Here is a 19,559-nt window from a genome sequence, read left to right as displayed (position 1 = left end):
CTCGAGTACTCTGACTATGGTCCCGTCAGAACCCACTCCAGAACAAAGACAGATGCAGGATTTGAAGCAACAGGTGTTAGCTTTGACAACATTGGTTTCCAGCCAAAATCACATCTCCAAATTCATGCTCGAGCAAACAGTGGCTCAAAAAGAACAACTTGCCACCAATGCATGGTCATCACCTGAAGTGGCTTCGATCTTCGCCTCTCGCAGTCTGTATAGACTAAACTTCGACATGAGCCAGACATATACTGTACTGTATATGAGATTATGATGCGAAATATTTTCATGTTTACATGCATTATTTTGTAATCAGAAATTAAAATAAATGAAACTTTGTCTCCTTCAGTTACCGTATTTGTTAAAATAAATAAATAAATAAATAAACAAAATTAGACACAATTGTTTGGAGTGAGGTTTAATAAGTAAAATACATGGTTAATTGTATGATTCATTGGAAATGCATTACATTAAGAACATAAAAGGTGTTAAAATATTACATTGTAGGATTTTAAGATATGCAAACCATTTTCTCCTACAAATATTCTAATTACATTTTATTATTATTGTTATTTTGATGATTTTGTTTTATTTTTGCCTATAGTGGTTCCTTTGATCAGAAGTCTTGGCATGGGAATACATTGTAATAGAGAATATGAGAAACCCAAGAAGATAAGATAACAATAATATACTTGTACACATGATTAAATAGAAACAATTACAAGAAAAATATTATCATAAAACAAGCTAGAAAACACAGTTAAACAAGGTGTAGCTGAAGCACATTCATCAGCATTGCCAGGATGAAAAGAGATGAGGGCAGATGGTTGAGACCTTCTCCTCGACTTGAAGTGCTGTTAGCTAGAAAAATACAAATATATGATATCAATATTAGTGTTAGGTTTTAATTATATATTTATATAGATATAAATATATCTAAATCTGCTTTTGTGTACCTACTGTTGTTGCTGCTGGGTTTGTTGTGGTTGTCAATAGCAATAATAGCTCCATAAATATAATTAGGGTTAAATTAGGCGAATATCAAATATATTTTTCTCTGCCTCTTTAGATTTCTCTTGCAACAAAACATTTTGGCATATGACTTTTAATATTGTGATATCACCACTATTGTGATAATATAGCGTTCGACTCGAGGGTGACAGAACCTATTTTCGTTTGTTTATCAATAAAGATGCTTGGACTGAAAGTATTTACCTGGTGTCGTGGTGGATGTGGCAGAAGAGGTGGTGGCGTTGGATCCAGGGGTGGTGTTGGATCCAGGGGTGGTGTTGGATCCAGGGGTGGTGTTGGATCCAGGGGTGGTGTTGGATCCAGGGGTGGTGTTGGATCCAGGGGTGGTGTTGGATCCAGGGGTGGTGTTGGATCCAGGGGAGGTGTTGGATCCAGGGGAGGTGTTGGATTCAGGGGAGGTGGTGTTGGATCCAGGGAAGGTGTTGGATCCAGAGGTGGTGTTGGATCCAGGGGAGGTGTTGGATCCAGGGGAGGTGGTGTTGGATCCAGGGGAGGTGTTGGATCCAGGGGTGGTGTTGGATCCAGGGGTGGTGTTGGATCCAGGGGAGGTGTTGGATCCAGGGGAGGTGTTGGATCCAGGGGAGGTGTTGGATCCAGGGGAGGTGGTGTTGGATCCAGGGGTGGTGTTGGATCCAGGGGTGGTGTTGGATCCAGGGGAGGTGTTGGATCCAGGGGAGGTGTTGGATCCAGAGGTGGTGTTGGATCCAGGGGAGGTGTTGGATCCAGGGGTGGTGTTGGATCCAGGGGAGGTGTTGGATCCAGGGGAGGTGTTGGATCCAGGGGAGGTGGTGTTGGATCCAGGGGAGGTGTTGGATCCAGGGGTGGTGTTGGATCCAGGGGTGGTGTTGGATCCAGGGGAGGTGTTGGATCCAGGGGAGGTGTTGGATCCAGGGGAGGTGTTGGATCCAGGGGTGGTGTTGGATCCAGGGGAGGTGGTGTTGGATCCAGGGGAGGTGTTGGATCCAGGGGAGGTGTTGGATCCAGGGGTGGTGTTGGATCCAGGGGTGGTGTTGGATCCAGGGGAGGTGGCGTTGGATCCTGGGGTGGTGTTGGATCCAGGGGTGGTGTTGGATCCAGGGGTGGTGTTGGATCCAGGGGTGGTGTTGGATCCAGGGGTGGTGTTGGATCCAGGGGAGGTGGTGTTGGATCCAGGGGAGGTGTTGGATCCAGGGGTGGTGTTGGATCCAGGGGTGGTGTTGGATCCAGGGGTGGTGTTGGATCCAGGGGAGGTGGCGTTGGATGCAGGGGTGGTGGTTGGGTCGACTCTGGTGGTTTTAAGACCCAAACCGAGTGTGTCCAGATCAGACTGTCGCTGCAGGTTGATCCAAGTCTCCACCGCAGGCGCCTTCTCAAAGGTCTTCAGGTCTGGAACATTACTTCCCAAGAGGCTTTGCACTTCACTGACAGTCAGTTCCTAAGCCATAACAGCATACAAAATGTCAAAGGAGCAATATGTTTTGACACTTTTACATTTCAATCTCATATTTTAACTTATGATACATGTTCAGAATACGTATTTTAAAAGGAAATATGCTGTCAACATTTGTGAGATTTTAACCATATTAAAACACTTTGGTTACTTCATCATAAACTTAACTTTATTTTGATTGATTTGTGTCTGTTTGAGTAATCCTGTGTTGTCCTGCATTTGAGGCTTTTCTGTTTTCATCTCCACAGCTTTGTATTTACTTGCAATTATTTATAAAATAGGCTCCGGGTCAAACATTTGGAATTCTCTGATAGTATTTTCTGTTTAACTGTCAAAGTCAACTGTACTGACTTGTTGACATGGTTTATGGTTAATATCTCTGTCATAAATGGGTCTATCCACATGAAACAACAACTGGAAAAAAAGTTTGGCATCAACTTTGTGGACCCAATCTACAGTATAAAAACAAACAATGATACGGTTCAACATTTGTGTAAAGATATTTCATTTAATATCAGTAAATCTCATAGTGAGTTATATCGGCTCCTGTCCTCCATCTGAAATTATGACATGATCCTATTCCAGAGCTTGAACCAAACCTATAGGATGCCTAATCTTCAAACTTATTCCAGGAGACTATTTCTAACCTTTTTGCTATAGATTGCACCTGGATAATTGAGGGATTACGCCTACAAAATGGATTAAAAAGTGAACATTCCTTACCTTAGTAACGTTCGTGTCGAGAATCTGGAAGGTGCCGATGTCCATATTAATGTTTTGGGTGGACAGTGTCTGGATGTCTGCCAGAGGGGCTCCACCTAGAGAAAGTAAATAACATTTAAAACAAAAAAGAAGAGGGAATCTGTAGTATGAACAAAAGGGGTCGTCTTTACCTAAGTAGTTCTTTATTAGGTTGAAATAGGAGGATGGACTGGACTTTAATGAGCTGAAGGAAATGTTACTGATCTCATACAAGACTTTCTTCTGCTCAAGTGAACACGATGCCACATTCAGGGATTTGGCCTTTCTAAACAATGCAAATAAAAAAATAGTTTAATAGATATTCATATTGTTTGTTCTAATTCTGAATGTGTATGGAGAGTATGGCTATGGACCTGAGGCTGTCTGGAGTGATGGTTTTCAGTGCAGTGATGTCTAATGCACACAGGTTCGAGTCAATAGCATTCAGTTCATTGTTGCCCAGAGAGTTTCCAGGTGTGTTCAGGTACTTGGTGATGACTGCTCTGCTCTAAAAATGAAACAAAACAACATGTTATGGTTTTGTCAATATATTTCAAAACACATACTAGATGACTTCTTGCTTTGGATACCTTTGCTTCCTCCCACGGCCCATTGTCAGTGTTCATGAGAGCTGACAGTGTGTCTATTCTGGTGATGTTCCATTTGGAGATGTCGTTGAGAGTGGCCGTGCGAGAGACTGAGGCCAGCAACTGGACATTCTCATCAGAAACACCAGCAGGGTAGGCCTGTGAGAGGATACAAGGCAGAGTTAAAGTAATTCAAAACAATAAATGATTTTCCTTCATTAAAATAATGTTTTACCTCATTAAGTTTTCTTAGTATAATCGTTTGGAAGTCATCGTCATCAACCCTGTCACAGATGGAGTTCAGGTTTTCCTTCAGAACAGGGACATCCAAGCACAGATCAAACTGGGTTTGGTCATAGCCGAATGGGAAAGAACCATCATTGATGGACACCGTGGTGATGTTACCCAAAGTGCACCCTTGTAAAATAAAGGCAAAAAAGTATTTATGAGATATGTTGAACTGAATAAAATATGCAACCTAAGACTGAACATAAGCCTTACCTGCTCCTCGTTTCCCTCTATGTGGACTGCATTGTTTGAAAAGTTTTTTCAGTTTTTTCTTCTTTGTCTTGGACTTCCTCAGTTTGGGCATAAATTTCTTCAAAAACCTTTTCGTTGCTCTCTAAAGAAATAGGAATTGATTTTGAAATCAGAAACATTTTGAGAAAAAGAAAGTATATACTGATACAAAGGAGTCTTAAATAAAATGCATACGGGTTTGAATTTGCCCCAGGCATTGCTTGTGAAGTACAAAGGTAGAGGATCCAGCTTTTGCAGCGTTTCTTCATTCCATGTTTCTACATCTCTGTATAGAAATAAATGATGACAATAAATAATTATATTCCAACACCAGACAATGTGTAGCTGTATCAATAAATGTTAAAAGCGGTTTTACCCATAAGGTGTTTTTCCAGACAGTAGCAGGGTCTGCATTGCAGTCACTTGGCTCTCAGAAAAGTCTTTACAAGATTTGAGGTTTTCCAAGATGTGTGGGTCAGAGTTCTGGATGTAAGAACCGTCCAGCGTGCAAACCAAGTTCCCCAGGACCATCACATTGTCTCTGCTCAGTTCAGTGCCCTTTATTCCCTAGAGAGATAAAACATCATACCATGTATTACATGTGAAGTATAACAACTAAACTATTTTGCTAGCTTTGATGTCTAATCTTATAAGCCAAGTTCCAAAAACATGCAACTAAAATCAATATAAAATTACAAATATTGAACTACTACTTTGTACACAGTGGTCTTACCAAACAGCTCTGGCCTTCACTGAATATTTGCTTAGGTTTGTTCAAAATTCTTGAGGGAACACTAAAGTCAGCTGCTCCTACAGCTGAAAAGTACGACCTGCAGTTGGTTTTGTCAACATCTTTGGCACTATAATAAATACACACATACACATGATTAAGTAAAACAATATTTGTAGATACTGTGAGGTAAATGAAATAATACAATTGTCAATGCTCACTTAAAGTAGATGAGCAGGTCTGAGGGATATTCTGCATAGTTTTGGTTGAGCTCTCCTTTCAGCTGGTTGTACATGCAGGTCAGCTGAAGAAGACATTACAAAACCAATGTAAAATAGTGTTCTTGGAGTTCATTTAAAGAATATATTTGGCATATACCTGAGTCTCCTTTAGGACAACTTTAGACCTGCCTTTCCTTTTCCTACAGGCACGGACAAGCTTCTTGATTTTAGTTTTAGAAGCCTTCCGTACGGTTGTGCATGTGAAACCTTGTAGAACGGATGGAGAAAGCCTTTGGAGAGAAAAAACACACTTTGAATAACAGAAGCATGTGACAGAAGCAGATTAGCATAGCCTTTATAAAGATGATCAGCTTACTCCTCTGTGTCAAAATCTGTGGTGGACACTGTTTCAAAAAACATGGCAGCCTGAGAAAAGTAGAAAGAAGAATTATTAGCATCATCTGCTGTTGTCACTTGCAATGAATGCAACTTTTGGAGATACCTGGTCTTGTGTCCATGTCTTTTTGTTGAGTTGCTTGATGTCCAGAGTTTCAGGTGTAAACGACAGCGAGGTCGGTGGGATCTCAGTCGCCAATTCATCGGGCACATTCTGCACCACGGTGGCTGGAGATTGATCCACGGAAATGATCTACGGGGATTTTGGATTCTGTGTTAGTCATAGACAGTATTGAGTGGCATGGTTTATGTTGAATGACTTTAGTACCTTTTGTACAAAGACCCCCTGCACAACTGGTGACGCTCCGAGCATGTGGTTCACAAATGTAGCATCCCTGCCGACAACTATCAGCTCAGACGAGGGAATGGTTTGTATACTTTGAGCGAAAAGGCCTTGGATAAGGGTCCCCAGTGAACTCAGAGATGATCCTGTGTTGATCTATTTGATAAAGTAGTGTGTTTTGGTTTAAAAAGACATGTCAAATAAAAAACAGAATCTGAATTTTACAATAGTAACACAATATTTTGCTTCACCTGGAAGCCTGATGCAGACATAATTTGAATAATCATCATAGCTTGCTCTGTATTCCAGGTATTGACTGAGCCTAAAATGTTGAGGGAGGATATGAGCACACTAGGTGGGACAGAGGAGATCTGGGCCGGACTCATGCCACCACTGGCTTGGCCCAGGAATGTGAACGTCTCCTCAGAGAAGTTCTCAATGTTGGACACCAGCGCCGCATTCACCTGGACACACGAATATGGAAAAGGTATTTATATCCAGTGGTTTTTTTGCTGTTGTTATATTTATTTTCTTCTTTGTGCTAAAGATTCATGGTTAATTTGTAAGTGCTCGAATAGTGCTGGACTTCACACACCAGGAGAAATAAGATAAGGATTCAAACATGTCATAACATACCTCTGGGTCTTCTGTTCCATTGCAGAATGCATTAAGCCGAACTAAGATTTGCATCGTGTCTGATTCGTTTAGGGAGACATATGCTGAACTTGGGATGTCAGATGAGCACAGTAAAGATTCTGGGAGCCTACACAAAAAATATGGTAAGAACTACAGTATTATACATTTTTGCTTTCGTTTGTGACTTGCTTTATTCTTGTTAACTTACCTGACCAGACTGTATGTTGGGTTGTTTTCAAATAAGAGCGTTATGTAGTAGTTTTTGACATTTTCTGGTATGGCTGAGCTGTTGAAAAGCTTAAGATTGGCTGGGTCCTCAAAGAATAATCGACCCTTTAAAGACAAGTAGACAAACAGTCAAAAAAGGAGACAAAAAAAAAAACCACACAATTAACACGAAGAAATGTTATAGTCCAGACATACTTCACTCGGAGGAATGAAGTTACCAAGATCACCCTCGGTCACAAATGAAACAAAGCTGCCGATGTACACAGCAAACCATGATTCTGAGTTTAGTTCTGCATCAGTGGCATTGTAACACTTGATCCCAGAATCTAATAACAGCAAAACAACAAGTAAATACACTTTATTTATTGCATATTCTTCTAGAGTCTATGGCATATTGTTGCTGTAGAGTCTCACCGGGGGTTAAAAAGGCCCTCATACTGTTGTAGACGTCTTCTTTTCCAAACTCAGTGTTGTTGTAGGTAAAGTTATTTCCCATCACAGAGACCCTACGCCAGAAAAGATCAGTTTGTATACATATAAGAGTATAATAATCTATTTACGGACTTACAGTTTTTGGAAACCGAAGCAAGATGCATCGTTCACTTGAGTGGAGCTGATGAGGTTCTTGTTGAGGAAAGGCAAGTATTTTTTCAGTCTCACGTCAAACCACAGGGCAGCTTCTGACTTGGTTTTGCTGCTCAGAGCCAAGGGCCAAACGCAAGGAAGTGTCACTGACTTCACGTCATCGGGCACATCCTCCTGTAGGCAAATTATCATTAAGAGACCAGTAAATAGAAAATAGTATGAGGATAAAAGGGCGGGGGGGTTAAATAAAAAATAAAAAATCACCTTTTCTAAGAACTCTGGTGTCTTCTTGTAATGACTGTAGATGTCGCAAATGCCAGCGTTTCCATTGGATTGACTGAGAAACTGATTAAGCTCTGACGTAGTGATGGTATCAAGAAGCTGTAAAGAAAAGTAAGCTCAGACTTGAACAAAAATCTTGAATATTTGAAGTAGACTTTTTAAAACACAACAGTACCTCTGCTTTGCGTTCTTCTGGCAGCAAAGACAGGAACATGGACACGTTTGGCAAGTCAAAACTGAGGAAAGTTGTTTTCATGAAGATATAAAAGCTTCCCGTCTCATAACACCTGATTGGAGTCGGTCCTGCTTAAAAAAACAAGACAAAAAAGACAAAAAGATAAGACCGTTTCTTACTTTTCTTACATATAGTACACATTTTTGACGGTAAACAACTGTACATACCCTGGAGGGAAAGATAGATGTTTTTGCTGATTTCCTCTTGAGTGGTTTGGCTCATTGTTGCACGTAGAGTGTCCAGTAATGTGTTCCTAAATGCGATTATGATATTTAAATGTTGCGATTGTGTTTAACTGGACAATGAACTGAATATATAAATACAAATCTCACATGTGCTGGCTGGTATCGCAAGACCGGCTTTTCACAGTGTCGAACAATGGTGTCACGAGCGAGGATGAGAGATTAACAAGAAGAGGTTTCAGACGAGCGTCCAGCCAGAACACATAGTCCTGGTCGCTGATTGATGGAGAGGATAAATTGCCCTTGTCTAATGCTGTCTGAAGAAGGGCAGACGTGACCTCTTCTGTGTAGTTGGCTTGGTGCATCTATTGAGATTAGGAAACAATGTCATTCCTTTGGATTTAGTAACACATAATTATAACACATAACACATAACATAAACAAAGGAGGAACTCATGAAACTGAGGGGGAAACAATCGTCTTACCCGGAGATTGTCACGTTATCCTGGCGGACATCCTAATTTTTCCCCTCCATCCCTTTTTGGGAAATGGGAGGTTTTGTCTATAGGAGTTTTTGTTTATAAGAATTCTTCTATTAAGAGTGTTTTATAAACTTCCTATAATCTGTTATCTGTCCTTTTCCTCTGTATCTACCTGCGGTGTATCAATGAAATTTGTGTACAATAATGTGTGGACAATAAAGGATAGGATTATCTTATCTTAATTAAACAAAAATAATTATAGAAAACATTATACATCATGAATTGTACAATATTTTTACAGTATGTAGAAGTAATAACAATATTGCCTTTTTTTCAGCGAAAATGTCCATTTACAGTTACCATTTTGATATGAAGAGTTATCAAACTGGTAGGAAAAGCTATTTATTTTAGTTTAGTTTAGTTTCGAGGGGAAAGTTTGTGGTGGACATAAACAAGGCTACCTAAAATTAGCTTTAACTAATGCTATGTATGCCCATTGACATCAAACTAAGATTGTATTTACACATTTTAGTCTGAACATTATTAATTATCATCAACAACAAAGAAGTGATGATAGAGAACTGAAAATAAAGAACGAGGTTATACATTTTTACAGTTTTTGACAACAAAAATCAGCAGAGATTAACTTAGTATCACAAGATTTTTTTTTTTTTAAAGTTTTTTCAAAATAAAATTACAAAACAGTAAACAAAAGCAGGGAAACGACAGTGCTATGACGTCACAGGTGAAATGACAGGAAGCAGACTGAGGTGCAGTACACCACTCACCAGCAGAGGGCAGCGCGTCCCAATGTGGAAGCAGTGTGTCAGCGGCTTGGACAGAAACGTGTCGGGTAAAAACCAAGGATCATGTATGTTATATTAATGTTAAAAACGAGAAGAAAATAACGGGAGATTTGTATAAATATTTCATTAAATCTGAAGTTTGGAGCACTGACTCCATCGAAATACAAAGAAAGAAGATTGATTCAGACAGTTGGAATGGCCAGGTAATTTGTTGGATATGTTAAGCACCACATGTAAACGCTCATTTCATTCCCTCACATTTACATTTAGCCCAAGCGTGTATTGTGTGTGTGTGTGTGTTTGTGTTTTTTTAATGCTATTTCACACGTAAGTCTCAGATGCGGGGCTGAAGTGTGACTGAGATTTTGATTTGAAAAGGACAGGAAGTGCACTTGCGCGCTCACATCGATTTTACTCCCATCGGATCAAGTGTGAAAACTGCGCGAAATGCATGTCTATAGGCATGACAAATTTGCTATTTACTGCTAATAAATTCATAGGCAAGGCTACAAATATCTTTGACACAAGAGTCAAAATATAACTGACGTCATTTGCTTTCTAGGCTTTTTATAAGTTTGTACCTGTATGGCTGGTGACACTCCATCGAAGAAATGACCCAAATCTTCAGGTTTTATCACACCCATAACCTTTGTTACATCGTCTCTACTATGGAGCTGTGTCGGGGTGGCTGCAAGCTCAACTATCTGACCGAAGGTAAGAAGATCTAGAACTTCCACCTAAAAAGGAGAAAACAAAGTTACGATTGGTGAGATAACAATTGTAATTTCAACAGGCAATGCAACTTACTCCCTTAAAATCTTTCTTAAATGTCAGAAGGTCTTTGTAAGATGCATGTGTTCTGAATCCAGCTATGTTTTTCTCAAGCCAAATTCTGTCATCATTATTGGAATCTACACATGAAAAGCCTACAAAAGAAAATAAAACATGAATAAATACAAACATGTTTCCAATAATACAGGCATTTAAGACAATATTCATGACATTTCTGATTTGAATTACCAGATGATGCACGTCCTGATAGATAACCTCTTGAAAAGGTGTATACGTTTTGTGTTTGCATGTCAGAGAGCTGAGCAAACACACTGCTGCATCCTTTTATGCTACAAAGAGACATACAACTTAAATACATCACGGGACAAACATTTTGACAGTTTAGATGTTTTACTCACATATGTTGGTAAGAATCACAGCTGATATTTTGAGGAATTACTTCAAATGTGTTTGAGTCAATGCTTGGAAGAAATAATGGTAGATACACTTGGAACCAAAGTTTGACATCTTCAGCGTTCAGCAATGTCAGTTGTGGGCCAAGTGTGGATAATGTTAGATTGAGCATTATGTCCCTGATTCGTGGCTCAATGATAGTAAGATTTTTCTGGAAAATGACAGTAACAATTTTTAGACATTACTATGTTTACAAATTTCAATAATAATAATAATAATAATTTTGTGCTTGAATTCATACTAAAAATATGTTGAAAGCAATGAAAAGACTCACCAGTGAAGCGCCAGTGACAAATTTAGCAAAGAATGATGCCAGGTTTTGTGTGTTTGATGATTCCGAGAATGTTTTTAAAATATCCCTGACTAAAGTCTCATTTGACAGATTGGTCGGTTCAAGGAGGGAATCTGCCATTTGTTCTGCTGAAAGATCGACAATTCTAACCTGAAAAAGAATTTACAGAAATATGTGAATTTCTTTAAAAATCATTTACAATTAAAAAAATAACTCTTATTTACCTCAGTCAGATTAAAGCTCTGGATTTCTGTGTATGTCAAATACTCCTTAAATGGGCCAAGGTTTTGTTCCAGCCATTCAGTGTCCGTCTCAATGCCCCTTTTGCATTCTAGCAAGGTATTGAGTTTATATTAGCATCTCTCCATTGAGTGGGGCATTTTTCCATAATCTCAGTTCAGGACAGACTTTCACAGGTGAATATGACTAGTTTACTCTCATCCCTTACCTGGTTTGGTGATCATATTTTGAGGGTTCTTCAGGTATTCCAGCATGACGTTTTTGAGTGTCCGTTGTGCTTGCGCAGGCATTTTGTTGACACTTCTGCCCAGTCCTCTGACACTGTAAAAGGCAAAGCAGGTGTGTATTACTGCGTGTACATCCTAAGTACACATGAGCAATTTTTGCTTTTGATTGTATTAGTGGCACTTACACAATACGATAGTTTGTGCAGTTTAGGTGGCCCGTAGCTTTTCTGAGCATCTGTGGGCGGAAGCTTGGAAGGACAGGCGTCAGTCTCACAAGGAACCAGTGTTGCCACTCTAGAGGTCCAAAGGCACCGAAAAAGGTGCTGATGATGGTAAATGTACGATTCATACAGAGATCTCGGGCAGCAGGTTCCAAATCAGGCAACTGTCAAAGTCAACAATGACATTTAGATAATTGTTCAACTTTTGACTACAATATTGGACAACACTCTCTTGGTCCACAGTGTTGAGAAATAGCCTACCGGTCCTCCAGCCTCCAGTTCTCTGTAAAACTGGTCTACATTTTCCAGGCCATCTCCTTCCTCTAGTCGGTCAAATACCAGGCCAATTGTGCGTGTGTCATTCAGGGCACCCGAGCTCAGAGTCAGCTGTGCTACCTGAGTAGCGGTCAGAACAGTCAACGTCTCCTCCTGAAAAAACGAGGCCAGCCATGATTCAAAGAAGAACAACGATTAATCATTGGCAATGTTTCATGGCCGCATGGGCACTTCTTCTGCATTCAGTACTTACAAGGGAAATGTTTGGATTGAGGCTTTGCAAATCCTGCAGTGTCGCAAATCCAGCGAAGCCGCCTAAATTGTCCTGCACCCAACGTCTGCTATCTGGAGATGATGAGCGGCAGCCAGGATCTGCAAAGATTTTGTTTTGATTACATGTAGTCTTTAAAGCTATGTTGTCTCTCCACAATCGAGAGAATTGCTTTGAGCATCATTCCTTACCAGATCGGTCATTCCTCGAAAGGAATGGTTTGATCAGATGGGTGAAAAGAGCTGGCGCTGTTTGTTGGTCCGTGGATGTTTTTTGGGCGCTGAAGGCTCGGATGCTATAATGTGACATGAGAATTTTGGAGTAAATAAGGTGAATTTATTGATGGATCATCAGCACTTGTACATTGCTTGGAAGTGTTCCATAAGATTGCGGCTTACATAGCATGGTAGCTGGAGCAGCTGAAGTTCTTTGAGCTGAGACAAAAGAGGAAGTTGCGCGATGGCCTGGCTAAAAATGGACGGATATCTGTTTGGAACCACTTTCCAATGAAGGTCTGATTTTTGAGCTGTTCCTGGTCAAAGCTTGAGATTTGTATCTCTCCGATTGCTTCAAGAGCAGATGACAAGGATGGAAAGCTCTTGTTGCCAACCTGCCGAAAATGAAGCATCACATCAAAAGTGTCCTTGCAATGGAAGATGCTTCTTATGTGGAGCAAGGAAAAGAGACTCACCATGGTGGAGAACATATCGAGAGCTGCACCAAGAACCGGTGAAGATTTCTGGAAGAGAAGCTTCCAGACCTCTGGGTATACCATTGTATCATTCGTTGAGCATTTCAGGAGCATGGCTAGGTTGTTAGCTGTGATATTTTTGGCCTAAAAAGAACATCATTTGAAAGGGACACAGTGTTTAGAGGTTATGCATGTTAGCCCATGTTTGATGTAACAGTTTAAATCTGTCATTCTTACAGAAGAACAGGCATGCTCAAGGACTGTGTAGTTGCATATGGTCTCTTCCGATGCGTCTGGTGAATGTGTTTGTTCCGCTCGTGAGCTAAATAGTTACAAAAAAAAGTTTGTGTTAAATATAACAACATGTCATTTTTGAAGTCGGCTTAAAGACCAGCAAGTGACTTACCCATTCACACCAGCACAGATCAAGGCTTCTGTAAAATGATATTAATGATATGTTATCGAGGGAGTATACCTATCTGAACCACAGTTGAAATGTCTGTGTTTTTCAAACTTACCATTTACTTTGGTCTTTTTGCACTGTTGAAAAACAAACAAACATGATTTACTATAAGTGTATGAAATGTTACAAGCCTATAAGAGTTACAACCAACTGATCCTATTTTACATGTCAGAAATGAGATTAGTGAACATTCAAGGCATCTGAACCGTCAATGCTAGAGGCGTTGGTAAATGAAACAAACTTACCACAAATGAAGCTGGAATTGAACAACCTGCAAAAGGACAGAATCCAAAACAATTGTGTCATTACATCATCAGTCATACATAAACACAATATTACTTCTTGTTTGTCCCCCCCCCCGCCCCTTTGGTGGGACTGGGGTGTTGTATTGTTGAACTTTGTACTTACGAGAAAATCTGGCTCTCAGAGCATTTAAGTTGGATCTCACACCACGTGATAGAAAATGAGGAACAGAGGTTGAACTTTTCTCAAAGGCAGAGTCTCTGAAAGTATAAGACAACAGAACTTGAGCAACAGTTGTACATCATTGTACATTCCTTTGAACAGCTTTGTTTCAAAAACACTGGCACTTACATGGCCGCATATGATTCACAGCTGATGTTTGTAGGGATGCGCTGCAGTTGTTCACTTTGGAAGCTTGGTATCAAAGGAAACAAGAACAAGCCGAACCACCTTTCATAGTCTTGGAGCTCAAACTCTTCAAGCCTTGGAAGGAGGGCTGTCCAGGTCAGATTTAACATTGTGTCTCTTACACTTTGATTTTGGATGTGAGTGATGTTTCTCTGTAACCAACAGATTTCAGTTTGAAAAATTAGGACGGCACCAAAGTGTTTGTACTGCACTTGGACACTCCATACAATACAGTTGGTGTGTCTTCATTGCCATCCACATTTAATCATTTAGGTATAAAAGAATGTTACCTGCACTGTGTTGTTTGAAAAGACCCCAAAGAACTGTTCAAGTCTTTCAGGCGACTCTGTGATGCTCTCCAACACTGTCCTGACTAGAGCCTCGTCCTCCAAAGCGCCGCTCTCTGGATCCAGAAGAAGCTCTGCCTTTTGATTTGGCGACAGAGATCCCACAATTTCCACCTGGTGGTACAAACAACGTAGATGTTTGATAGGTTCTACCATAAACTTGACAAAAGAAATGATTTACATAGATCTTGGTCTTGTGCATGCTAAATAATGCATATAATCCATGGATTACCTCAGAGAGATTGAAGAATCTGATCTCAGAGTAGGTCACGTACTCCTTAAATGGGCCAAGGTTTTGTTCCAGCCATTCAGTGTCCGTCTCAATGCCCCTTTTGCATTCTAGCAAGGTATTGAGTTTATATTAGCATCTCTCCATTGAGTGGGGCATTTTTCCATAATCTCAGTTCAGGACAGACTTTCACAGGTGAATATGACTAGTTTACTCTCATCCCTTACCTGGTTTGGTGATCATATTTTGAGGGTTCTTCAGGTATTCCAGCATGACGTTTTTGAGTGTCCGTTGTGCTTGCGCAGGCATTTTGTTGACACTTCTGCCCAGTCCTCTGACACTGTAAAAGGCAAAGCAGGTGTGTATTACTGCGTGTACATCCTAAGTACACATGAGCAATTTTTGCTTTTGATTGTATTAGTGGCACTTACACAATACGATAGTTTGTGCAGTTTAGGTGGCCCGTAGCTTTTCTGAGCATCTGTGGGCGGAAGCTTGGAAGGACAGGCGTCAGTCTCACAAGGAACCAGTGTTGCCACTCTAGAGGTCCAAAGGCACCGAAAAAGGTGCTGATGATGGTAAATGTACGATTCATACAGAGATCTCGGGCAGCAGGTTCCAAATCAGGCAACTGTCAAAGTCAACAATGACATTTAGATAATTGTTCAACTTTTGACTACAATATTGGACAACACTCTCTTGGTCCACAGTGTTGAGAAATAGCCTACCGGTCCTCCAGCCTCCAGTTCTCTGTAAAACTGGTCTACATTTTCCAGGCCATCTCCTTCCTCTAGTCGGTCAAATACCAGGCCAATTGTGCGTGTGTCATTCAGGGCACCCGAGCTCAGAGTCAGCTGTGCTACCTGAGTAGCGGTCAGAACAGTCAACGTCTCCTCCTGAAAAAACGAGGCCAGCCATGATTCAAAGAAGAACAACGATTAATCATTGGCAATGTTTCATGGCCGCATGGGCACTTCTTCTGCATTCAGTACTTACAAGGGAAATGTTTGGATTGAGGCTTTGCAAATCCTGCAGTGTCGCAAATCCAGCGAAGCCGCCTAAATTGTCCTGCACCCAACGTCTGCTATCTGGAGATGATGAGCGGCAGCCAGGATCTGCAAAGATTTTGTTTTGATTACATGTAGTCTTTAAAGCTATGTTGTCTCTCCACAATCGAGAGAATTGCTTTGAGCATCATTCCTTACCAGATCGGTCATTCCTCGAAAGGAATGGTTTGATCAGATGGGTGAAAAGAGCTGGCGCTGTTTGTTGGTCCATGGATGTTTTTTGGGCGCTGAAGGCTCGGATGCTATAATGTGACATGAGAATTTTGGAGTAAATAAGGTGAATTTATTGATGGATCATCAGCACTTGTACATTGCTTGGAAGTGTTCCATAAGATTGCGGCTTACATAGCATGGTAGCTGGAGCAGCTGAAGTTCTTTGAGCTGAGACAAAAGAGGAAGTTGCGCGATGGCCTGGCTAAAAATGGACGGATATCTGTTTGGAACCACTTTCCAATGAAGGTCTGATTTTTGAGCTGTTCCTGGTCAAAGCTTGAGATTTGTATCTCTCCGATTGCTTCAAGAGCAGATGACAAGGATGGAAAGCTCTTGTTGCCAACCTGCCGAAAATGAAGCATCACATCAAAAGTGTCCTTGCAATGGAAGATGCTTCTTATGTGGAGCAAGGAAAAGAGACTCACCATGGTGGAGAACATATCGAGAGCTGCACCAAGAACCGGTGAAGATTTCTGGAAGAGAAGCTTCCAGACCTCTGGGTATACCATTGTATCATTCGTTGAGCATTTCAGGAGCATGGCTAGGTTGTTAGCTGTGATATTTTTGGCCTAAAAAGAACATCATTTGAAAGGGACACAGTGTTTAGAGGTTATGCATGTTAGCCCATGTTTGATGTAACAGTTTAAATCTGTCATTCTTACAGAAGAACAGGCATGCTCAAGGACTGTGTAGTTGCATATGGTCTCTTCCGATGCGTCTGGTGAATGTGTTTGTTCCGCTCGTGAGCTAAATAGTTACAAAAAAAAAGTTTGTGTTAAATATAACAACATGTCATTTTTGAAGTCGGCTTAAAGACCAGCAAGTGACTTACCCATTCACACCAGCACAGGTCAAGGCTTCTGTAAAATGATATTAATGATATGTTATCGAGGGAGTATACCTATCTGAACCACAGTTGAAATGTCTGTGTTTTTCAAACTTACCATTTACTTTGGTCTTTTTGCACTGTTGAAAAACAAACAAACATGATTTACTATAAGTGTATGAAATGTTACAAGCCTATAAGAGTTACAACCAACTGATCCTATTTTACATGTCAGAAATGAGATTAGCGAACATTCAAGGCATCGGAACCGTCAATGCTAGAGGCGTTGGTAAATGAAACAAACTTACCACAAATGAAGCTGGAATTGAACAACCTGCAAAAGGACAGAATCCAAAACAATTGTGTCATTACATCATCAGTCATACATAAACACAATATTACTTCTTGTTTGTCCCCCCCCCCCGCCCCTTTGGTGGGACTGGGGTGTTGTATTGTTGAACTTTGTACTTACGAGAAAATCTGGCTCTCAGAGCATTTAAGTTGGATCTCACACCACGTGATAGAAAATGAGGAACAGAGGTTGAACTTTTCTCAAAGGCAGAGTCTCTGAAAGTATAAGACAACAGAACTTGAGCAACAGTTGTACATCATTGTACATTCCTTTGAACAGCTTTGTTTCAAAAACACTGGCACTTACATGGCCGCATATGATTCACAGCTGATGTTTGTAGGGATGCGCTGCAGTTGTTCACTTTGGAAGCTTGGTATCAAAGGAAACAAGAACAAGCCGAACCACCTTTCATAGTCTTGGAGCTCAAACTCTTCAAGCCTTGGAAGGAGGGCTGTCCAGGTCAGATTTAACATTGTGTCTCTTACACTTTGATTTTGGATGTGAGTGATGTTTCTCTGTAACCAACAGATTTCAGTTTGAAAAATTAGGACGGCACCAAAGTGTTTGTACTGCACTTGGACACTCCATACAATACAGTTGGTGTGTCTTCATTGCCATCCACATTTAATCATTTAGGTATAAAAGAATGTTACCTGCACTGTGTTGTTTGAAAAGACCCCAAAGAACTGTTCAAGTCTTTCAGGCGACTCTGTGAGGCTCTCCAACACTGTCCTGACTAGAGCCTCGTCCTCCAAAGCGCCGCTCTCTGGATCCAGAAGAAGCTCTGCCTTTTGATTTGGCGACAGAGATCCCACAATTTCCACCTGGTGGTACAAACAACGTAGATGTTTGATAGGTTCTACCGTAAACTTGACAAAAGAAATGATTTACATAGATCTTGGTCTTGTGCATGCTAAATAATGCATACAATCCATGGATTACCTCAGAGAGATTGAAGAATCTGATCTCAGAGTAGGTCACGTACTCCTTAAATGGGCCAAGGTTTTGTTCCAGCCATTCAGTGTCCGTCTCAATGCCCCTTTTGCATTCTAGCAAGGTATTGAGTTTATATTAGCATCTCTCCATTGAGTGGGGCATTTTTCCATAATCTCAGTTCAGGACAGACTTTCACAGGTGAATATGACTAGTTTACTCTCATCCCTTACCTGGTTTGGTGATCATATTTTGAGGGTTCTTCAGGTATTCCAGCATGACGTTTTTGAGTGTCCGTTGTGCTTGCGCAGGCATTTTGTTGACACTTCTGCCCAGTCCTCTGACACTGTAAAAGGCAAAGCAGGTGTGTATTACTGCGTGTACATCCTAAGTACACATGAGCAATTTTTGCTTTTGATTGTATTAGTGGCACTTACACAATACGATAGTTTGTGCAGTTTAGGTGGCCCGTAGCTTTTCTGAGCATCTGTGGGCGGAAGCTTGGAAGGACAGGCGTCAGTCTCACAAGGAACCAGTGTTGCCACTCTAGAGGTCCAAAGGCACCGAAAAAGGTGCTGATGATGGTAAATGTACGATTCATACAGAGATCTCGGGCAGCAGGTTCCAAATCAGGCAACTGTCAAAGTCAACAATGACATTTAGATAATTGTTCAACTTTTGACTACAATATTGGACAACACTCTCTTGGTCCACAGTGTTGAGAAATAGCCTACCGGTCCTCCAGCCTCCAGTTCTCTGTAAAACTGGTCTACATTTTCCAGGCCATCTCCTTCCTCTAGTCGGTCAAATACCAGGCCAATTGTGCGTGTGTCATTCAGGGCACCCGAGCTCAGAGTCAGCTGTGCTACCTGAGTAGCGGTCAGAACAGTCAACGTCTCCTCCTGAAAAAACGAGGCCAGCCATGATTCAAAGAAGAACAACGATTAATCATTGGCAATGTTTCATGGCCGCATGGGCACTTCTTCTGCATTCAGTACTTACAAGGGAAATGTTTGGATTGAGGCTTTGCAAATCCTGCAGTGTCGCAAATCCAGCGAAGCCGCCTAAATTGTCCTGCACCCAACGTCTGCTATCTGGAGATGATGAGCGGCAGCCAGGATCTGCAAAGATTTTGTTTTGATTACATGTAGTCTTTAAAGCTATGTTGTCTCTCCACAATCGAGAGAATTGCTTTGAGCATCATCCCTTACCAGATCGGTCATTCCTCGAAAGGAATGGTTTGATCAGATGGGTGAAAAGAGCTGGCGCTGTTTGTTGGTCCGTGGATGTTTTTTGGGCGCTGAAGGCTCGGATGCTATAATGTGACATGAGAATTTTGGAGTAAATAAGGTGAATTTATTGATGGATCATCAGCACTTGTACATTGCTTGGAAGTGTTCCATAAGATTGCGGCTTACATAGCATGGTAGCTGGAGCAGCTGAAGTTCTTTGAGCTGAGACAAAAGAGGAAGTTGCGCGATGGCCTGGCTAAAAATGGACGGATATCTGTTTGGAACCACTTTCCAATGAAGGTCTGATTTTTGAGCTGTTCCTGGTCAAAGCTTGAGATTTGTATCTCTC

The 19,559-nt window shown here is 41.0% G+C and overlaps 1 protein-coding gene and 1 long non-coding RNA gene across 2 annotated transcripts; both read right to left on the bottom strand.

The window, feature by feature from the left end:
- Nucleotides 1–442: 442 nt before the first annotated feature.
- On the bottom strand, nucleotides 443–14,896 carry LOC140371019 (uncharacterized). Its single transcript, XM_072458294.1, has 42 exons — nucleotides 14,815–14,896; nucleotides 14,591–14,697; nucleotides 14,302–14,472; nucleotides 12,898–13,041; nucleotides 12,605–12,816; nucleotides 12,398–12,501; nucleotides 12,189–12,307; nucleotides 11,921–12,088; nucleotides 11,631–11,686; nucleotides 11,420–11,532; nucleotides 11,196–11,302; nucleotides 10,954–11,121; nucleotides 10,625–10,830; nucleotides 10,455–10,555; nucleotides 10,242–10,360; nucleotides 10,016–10,171; nucleotides 8,297–8,511; nucleotides 8,132–8,217; nucleotides 7,905–8,035; nucleotides 7,712–7,828; nucleotides 7,431–7,621; nucleotides 7,277–7,368; nucleotides 7,058–7,188; nucleotides 6,843–6,967; nucleotides 6,635–6,761; nucleotides 6,250–6,462; nucleotides 5,984–6,154; nucleotides 5,762–5,908; nucleotides 5,636–5,685; nucleotides 5,417–5,549; nucleotides 5,260–5,342; nucleotides 5,042–5,168; nucleotides 4,685–4,875; nucleotides 4,504–4,594; nucleotides 4,291–4,411; nucleotides 4,025–4,206; nucleotides 3,793–3,948; nucleotides 3,577–3,710; nucleotides 3,355–3,488; nucleotides 3,185–3,279; nucleotides 1,216–2,446; nucleotides 443–861 (listed from the first exon to the last, which is right to left on the bottom strand). The coding sequence occupies exons 1-42, from the start codon at nucleotides 14,894–14,896 to the stop codon at nucleotides 761–763; spliced, it is 6,708 nt and encodes a 2,235-aa protein (XP_072314395.1). The 3' UTR covers nucleotides 443–760.
- Nucleotides 14,897–15,592: 696 nt separating this feature from the next.
- Nucleotides 15,593–16,206, bottom strand: LOC140370960 (uncharacterized). The gene is made up of 3 exons (XR_011928420.1): nucleotides 16,000–16,206; nucleotides 15,793–15,896; nucleotides 15,593–15,702 (listed from the first exon to the last, which is right to left on the bottom strand). It is a non-coding gene; the product is annotated as an uncharacterized lncRNA (long non-coding RNA).
- Between the last annotated feature and the right edge of the window lie 3,353 nt (nucleotides 16,207–19,559).

The sequence above is a fragment of the Eucyclogobius newberryi genome, unplaced genomic scaffold, assembly GCF_026437365.1.
Source record: "Eucyclogobius newberryi isolate DKJ021-1_F unplaced genomic scaffold, fEucNew1.0.hap1 SCAF_21, whole genome shotgun sequence".
NCBI classification, from domain to species: Eukaryota; Metazoa; Chordata; class Actinopteri; order Gobiiformes; family Gobiidae; genus Eucyclogobius; species Eucyclogobius newberryi.
Note: the sequence above shows the minus strand (reverse complement) of the source record. Positions and strands in the feature narration are given on the sequence as shown.

Bases quoted from the DNA above. Each gene is read 5' to 3' on its own strand.
- LOC140371019 (XM_072458294.1), bottom strand. From the start codon at position 14,896: ATGCCTGCGCAAGCACAACGGACACTCAAAAACGTCATGCTGGAATAC. The intron at 12,502-12,604 runs GTAAGCCGCAAT...GTCACATTATAG, and splicing joins TGCTCCAGCTACCATGCTAT to CATCCGAGCCTTCAGCGCCC. The intron at 4,207-4,290 runs GTAAGGCTTATG...TTATTTTACAAG, and splicing joins TAGAGGGAAACGAGGAGCAG to GGTGCACTTTGGGTAACATC.